Source organism: Crocuta crocuta, unplaced genomic scaffold (genome assembly GCF_008692635.1).
Source record: "Crocuta crocuta isolate KB4526 unplaced genomic scaffold, BGI_CrCroc_1.0 scaffold35, whole genome shotgun sequence".
Taxonomy (NCBI): Eukaryota; Metazoa; Chordata; class Mammalia; order Carnivora; family Hyaenidae; genus Crocuta; species Crocuta crocuta.
In genome coordinates, this window is record NW_027530625.1 from 85,625 (window position 1) to 93,029 (window position 7,405).

The following is a 7,405-nucleotide window of genomic DNA, read 5'->3' on the forward strand; positions in this document are numbered from 1 at the left end:
GGTGTTATGCTGAGCGAAATAAGTCAGGCAGAGAAGGACAGATACCATATGTTTGCATGTATAGGAGGATTGGGAGTAACTTAATGGGGGACCATGGGGGAGAAGAAGGGGAAAAACAGTGGGGGAGAGACAGGGAGGCAAACCATGAGAGACTCTTGAATGCTGAGAACAAACTGAGGGCAAATGAGGGGGAGGGGAAGGGGGGTGACTGGCATGGAGGAGGGCACTTGTGGGGATGAGCCCTGGGTGTTATATAGAAACCAACTTGACAACAAACTATTTAAAAATTTATAAAAATATTTATAAAAATATTATAAAAATTTATAATATTATAAATAGAAGAAAACAATAAATCGGTATATTACACATAATACCTGGGATGTTGAACACCTACTACTCAGGAAGTGACATTTTCTGTTATTCTTTGAAAATTTATTTATTTGAGGATTGTTTTCCTCTTCTGCTGAATAAAAAGCTCATGGATCCCGTAAATTCTTTTCTAACCTTTAGGTATTAGAAAGGGTAAAGATTACTTTTTATCACAAATGTGTCTCAATTCTATAGTTAAATTTCCTCATTGGATCCAGGCAGGCAAGAATCTGAAGTTCAAAAAAGGAGTCATAATAGTAGGTTATCTATCCCCTTCCTCGTTTTTCTGAAGTCTAGTAACAGTTGCTGAACCCACCCTCTGGGATAAAGCTTGACAAAGGGGTGACAGTAATATGTTCCTTTGGTGTCTATCATATTAAAAAGGTTTTGACTTCTCTTGACCTGGATGACGGTTAGAACGGACTCATTCTTTTGTCCCTTCTGGGCCAGTGGACATTCAGAATCTCCCAGGCTGCCTTCCCACACATCTTCTGTGATATAACAAAAGAATATTTCCTCCTGTAATTGTTTCCCCTGGAGCCCCTGGTTTTGTGATTGTGAATTTCCTACAGATTTTTTTCTCTCTTCGAGTTTCCTAGACTTGCTCATGGGTCTTGGGGAGAAATGAAAATGGCTTCACATCAGTTTTCCCTTTCACATAACTCAGTTGTAGTCCATAGGAAACTTTTTTAAATTGAAGTATAATTGACACATTACGTTACATTAGTTTCAAGTGTACAGCATAGTGATTCCACAGGTAGGGAACTTTTTATTGACCCACAGTGAAAAGAAGTGGAAGGTACTTCCCTAACATAATTCTATTCTATAATTTAATTCTCCCTCTCTCACTATTTCATTTTTCCTATTGCTACTGCTGTCATCTAGGTGAGCGATATATATCAGACTCTCTGAAAGGTTCTTTTCAAGCTTCTCCCACTAAACTTGAAGTGAAAAGGAAAGCACCCCTTTCTCTTTTGGGAGGATTTGGTGTTCAATGTGCAGCTTTCTCAAAAAAAAAAAAAACCACCATCATTTTATGAGATGAAAAAAAACCCACCAATACTGTAGTTCTTAGCAATTTTTAGATCCATATCTGGGTTAAGAGGCTGATGAGTTATGAAACTGAGTATTGGGCATTTCCTATAAACATCTTCCTTTTGTGTGTTACAACTCACTTTGGCATCTGGAGTCTATCAAATCTTGGTACCTCAGTTGAAACTTCCAGTTTAATATCATGCACATGCTGCTCCCTCTTCCTGTTATAGCCAGGACAAGATAGAGCTTTGTGTGTCTGGATAATTCTCATTTGTTAAGTTTCAGGTAAAGCAACACCTTCCCTGGGAAAGTCTTTCATATTCTCTCACAGTAATTATTTCTCCCCAAGACACAGCATTCCATATAAACAATTACATCCCTTATCATGCTGAATCACTCTGGAGTCAGACAGCCAAGATACAAATCTTCCTTCACTAACTATGATGTTAAGACATGTTTTGAGCATGATTTTTCCCAAAGTATCTTTTTGAGCATGAGTTTTCTCAAAATATCTCTTAGGGTTGTTGTCAGAATTAAATTAGATGATCTTAATGCATAGGTTAGGCTCTTAAACCAGTGCCTGAGACAACTGAGGTGATATTCATTTTGTTGTTGAATATATGTTTGTTTGGGAAGAAAGGATATGTGGGCTGTATTCCTGAAGGACAAGCAAGCAGTGTGTTAATTATTATATAAGAAAAGTAAAATTCACTATGTTCTTCTTGGAAGTTCTAGAAGGGCTAAAGTTCCCTGAATACCTGCATGTCTGAGTGAAGAAGGAGACACATCATTACCAAAATGGAAAATTGCTTAGAAACTGATGCATAAAAGACCAAATATATTTTATACCAATCTGAAAATCTGAGGAGAGGCCAACCCTGATAGCTTCCATTTGATGATACCAGCCAAGGTGACACAGCATCTTCAAAGTATTTTCCAATCCCATCATTCAAGAAAAGAACACATTAAATCCCATAAAGCACATTGAATTTTACTATTCTCCCCAACAGCTGTAAGGATAATGTCAGCAAAGCATTTCTTAGTGACAGTGTGGAAGGTGAACAAGAGAGCTATATTTACAATAATTTGTGTTTACATGTAATTGAAGAAATATGATAATATGTATATTTTAAAAGAAAAGTAAGTATCAGGTAGAAGAGTATGTTTTCTTACTCAAGAGTTTTCTTAAAGCCCCTTTCATGTCTTTATTTCTCAGGCTATAAATGAAAGGATTCAACATGGGGGTGACCACTGTGTACATCAATGAAGCAATTATGTTCTTGTTATTGGTGTTGTTGGATGAGGGAAGAAAATAGAGACCAATAATTGCTCCATAGTAGAGAGTCACTACTGAGAGATGAGAGCCACAAGTGGACAAGGCTTTGCAGATGCCCTTGGCAGAAGGAACCCGGAGGATGGTGGCCCCAATATGGCCATAAGAAACCACAATGCATAAGAATGGAAGCATAACAGCTGTTAATCCTGCGGTAAAGATTACCAATTGGTTGAGGGAAGTGTCTGAGCAAGACAATTTGAGCAAGGCAGCAAGATCACAGAAGAAGTGGGGGATGGTGTAGTCAGCACAGAAGGACAGCCGGGCTAGGAGAAGGGTATGCATAAGAGCACAAGCACAAGAAATGACCCAGGATCCAACCACCAGCATGACACAGATTCTCTGACTCATGATGATAGTATAATGCAGAGGGTGACAGATGGCCACATACCTGTCATAGGCCATTGAAGTGATTAAGAAACTGTCTAAATCAGCACAGAATATGAAGAAGTATGTCTGTGAAATGCACCCTGCATAGGGGATGGATTTGTACTTAGTATGCATGTTCATCAGCATCTTTGGGACGGTGACAGATGAAAAGGAAACATCAGTGAAGGCCAAGTGGCTGAGGAAGAAGTACATAGGGGTGTGGAGGTGAGAGTCCAGCCTGATGAGCAGGATGATGAGCAGGTTCCCCAGCACCGTGGTCAGGTACATGCCCAGGAACAGGGCGAAGAACACGCCCTGCTGCTCTGGCCGGATGGAGAGCCCCAGGAGGAGGAACTCGGACACACTACTCTGGTTCTCCTTCCTCATACTGGTATATCAGCTGAAGGGGACCAGTGGGGAAAGTTGAAAAGAGAAGGTGGAATGTTTCTGGATAAAAAAGTGATCATTGTGGCATAATATAATAGAGATGTTCTTTAGATTTAGGGAAGGTCTTCATCCATATCTTCTTACATTTTAGGCATATTTTTGCTGAATAAACGTAGAAAATGTGTACCTTTAGGATATAGAATCACTTTCTTTCTCAATTTGGTGCCAGTCTCTGCAAATGATTAACACTAACAGTTAATGTTTATTGAATGTTGTCCTTATGCACTGTTTGAATAGCTCACATGTAGCAATTGATTCAATAGTCTTATGTATATGACCTAGGTCGGTACCATTGTTAATTTCCACTTTTCAGATGGGCTAGCTGAGGCAGGCAGTCTCACAGTCACTGAGGTAAGAAGATGACCAGCTGGGATTTGGACCCAAACATTGTGACTCCAGAGTTTGTTCTTTGGAAGCAAAACAAATTACTTGACATCACAAATCTCATTGCCCTTCATAATTTTGTGTGTAGTAATATGTTTAATTCTGCTGTATTAATTCTGCTGTCAAGAGTAATCCTGTACTCTTGACACATTCCATGATTATTGCTGATTTGTTCGTTGGCTGTAGACTCAGAATCTATCATAGACAATTAATAATAAATATACAATATGAATTTGTTGTTCAAGTGAAAGATGTCACATCCAGTTGAATTAATCACAGCAGCCTCTTAAGAAACTTACAACAGGTCTTGTTCAAGATCCAGGTTTCATCCTAATAATCCTGGAATCCCGTGTTATTTAGCTGCCACATGGCATTACCTTCAAAGAAGTATGATCTAAAAATCTAAAAATAATTTTTAAAGGAATTATTTTTTTCAGTGTCTCCAAACTAGCCTGTAAGAGACTTATTGCCTAACCCAAATCAATATCTATCACTATATCTACACATTTTTTTTTAAAAGAGAAGGCAGGGATTCACTATAACATATCAAAGATTACTGTAAAAGTATATGGGCTACAACAAAAAATGTATTTTTACAAAGATAAACTAATAAAACAGTGGAGTAAACTAGAGAGCCTGGAAACAGACGTGTTTATGATGAGGACTTGGCCTCACCATCGCTTTACCAACTGGATTTAGAAAGCAACCATGACCGCCATTCCTGGTTCCTCCCACCACCATAGGAGTGAAAAGAAGAGTGTAATAATAAACCAGTTTAATCCAGTAGGTGAAAATTCATATCGAATGATAGCTTTCAATGGCAACAGCAAAGTAGCTAACTGGCTCCCTAGAAGGTGTGGGACCAGATATCAAATCAGAATATTTATGAATGCTTTTCCATTAGGTCTCTCAGAAAAACATGAAAGGTAGCTGCCTACTTAGTCCTAGAGACAGATCTTTATGCAGATTCCAGCACTTTGGACCCAACCCTGACCCCACAGTCTTCGTGGATATTGGGAAATGAGTGATTGAACACTCTCTAATTTACTTGAGATTTTTCAAATCATCTAGGTCAGTTTTTCTTGGGGGGAACATGTAAAATTATACCTATGTAGTATGATTTCCAGACCAACATTGAGACTGTATCCTCATCCAAAATATCACCCTCAGACTCTAGATGCTGGCAAGGATGTGGAGAAATGGGCACACTCCTACGCTGTTGGTGGGAATGTAAACTGGTGCAGCCCCTCTGGAAAACAGTGTGGAGATTACTCTAAAAATTAACAGTAGAACTCCCCTATGACCCAGCAATAGCACTGCTAGGAATTTACCCAAGGGATACAGGTGTGCTGATGCATAGGGGCACAAGTGCCCCAATGTTCATAGCAGCACTCTCAACAATAGCCAAAACATGGAAAGAGCCTAAGTGTCCATCAATGGACGAATGGATCAAGAAGATGTGGTTTATCTATACAGTGGAATATTACATGGCAATGAGAAAGAATGAAATCTGGCCACGTGTAGTAACATGGATGGAACTTAAGGGTGTTATGGTGAGCGAAATAAGTCAGGCAGAGAAGGACAGATACCATATGTTTGCACATATAGGAGGATTAGGAGGAAGCTAATGGAGGACCATGAGAGAGAAGAAGGGGGAAAATAGTTGGGGAGAGGGAGGGAGGCAAACCATGAGAGACTCTTGAATGCTGAGAACAAACTCAGGGCTGATGGGGGTGGGGGGAGGGGAAGGAGGTGATGGGCATGGAGGAGGGCACTTGTGGGGATAAGCACTGGGTGTTATATGGAAACCAACTTGACAATAAACTATTAAAAAAAAACAACAACAAAATATCACCCTCAAAATGCTGCTGGCATCTGAAATTCTTTCATCAAGAGATAAAAGGTTTTAAGTTCCCAACCAAAGTAAATACTCCTGGACAAGAAAGCCCTTTGGCCAACCCTCTCACTGAGATGAGATGGCTGGGACCCATTTATATTTGGGGACCAGGTCTGAATGGCAGAACAAGGGCACTGACCTCCTCAGACAAAGTGAGGAGGGGAGAGGGTTAGGGATTACAGGCAGAATAGAAGTAGAAGTCGTAGACACAGAACAAATTTATCATCTTTGCAATTTGGCTGCTGTAAGGCTAAAAATAGTCACATTGTAATAAAATATGATTGAGCACCTAATGTGCACCAGGTGCTTTTCAAATACTGTCCATTTCTTCCCACAACCTTCAATATAGACATCCAGATCCTCATTTTAGAGAAAAGAACACTGGAACTCAGTGATGAAACTTGTCCAATGTTATATAGCACTAGTATCTGGTAAATTGGAGATTTGATCCCTGGCTGCAAAGACTATTTGCTCATACTATATTACATACCTTCATTAATTACATCCTTGAGTAAGATAGTACTTGCTGCCTGAGAGCACTCAAGAATTTTAGGAATCAAATCAGGAAGCTTGAAGATTAATGGAAATCTATGGCTTCAAGATATGTGTCTAGATGGCAATATTAATAATAACATTATAATAACAATCATTCATTAATTACATATTTAATCTGTGAATAATAATATGTCAGCTACTTTGACATGTACTTTGTATCATCTCAGGCTAACAGGACCACACACACACAAAAAGACATTATTCTCATTTAACTAGTTGGAAACTAGGGCTTGCAGAGTGTAAGTAGTTTGCCTAAAATCATTCAGCATGAAATTATGGACAGATCATTCAATCCCAGATTTATCTGATTTCAAACCCATGTTCCTAACCCATGTGCTATATTGCCTCTAGCAGAGCATGGTTTGATGGAAAAGAGACATTGGATATGTGCTCCTCATTAAGAAGAAGGTGGGAGCTGTAACTACCCCCACATCTTTGGATGGATGTATTGCCTCAGTCCTTAATCAGATGATTAAAAGCAAATAGAGAGCCTAGAATACCAACTACAGGATCTACAAGGATAATTCCTCATACAGTGAATTCTCAGGGCTCCAGGACAAAAGCAGACTGGATATTGGTCAATGTTTTTGATGGAATACCTAATTTCTATCAGCAAGTGAAAAAAAGTTAAGGCAACTGTGGTATACATCCATTGGAAGTAATACCAAATAGCCAGTAAAATTAGTTCATAAAAAGCTTATGATATAATTTTTGAATATTGGAACATAACAGAAAATTGTATGTAAGCATATTTAAAACTATCTGCAAAATGATGAAGATTATGTTATTATTGTTATTTTTTAACCTGGGAAGTTTTGCTCATAGTTTAAATACATGCCATATATTCAGCAAAACTGAGATAACATTTTCTTACAAAGAAAGTACAAACCTCCAAGGAATTATAATTATTACATTCATCTAAGTTATTTAAGATCATACAACAAAATTATAAAAGTGCTTGGCAAAAGTAGATTTATGTAGCAGACCATTCACACACACACACTCCCCCCCCCCCC

At 38.7% G+C, this 7,405-nt stretch overlaps 1 protein-coding gene across 1 annotated transcript in view; it reads right to left on the minus strand.

The window, feature by feature from the left end:
- Nucleotides 1-2,551: 2,551 nt before the first annotated feature.
- Nucleotides 2,552-7,405, minus strand: part of LOC144235041 (olfactory receptor 1J1-like) — a 5,494-nt gene continuing 640 nt past the window's right edge. Inside the window, exon 2 of the mRNA XM_077768481.1 lies at nt 2,552-3,494. Within this exon, the coding sequence (XP_077624607.1) occupies nt 2,552-3,494 (943 nt within the window). The remainder of the gene's footprint in view (nt 3,495-7,405) is intronic.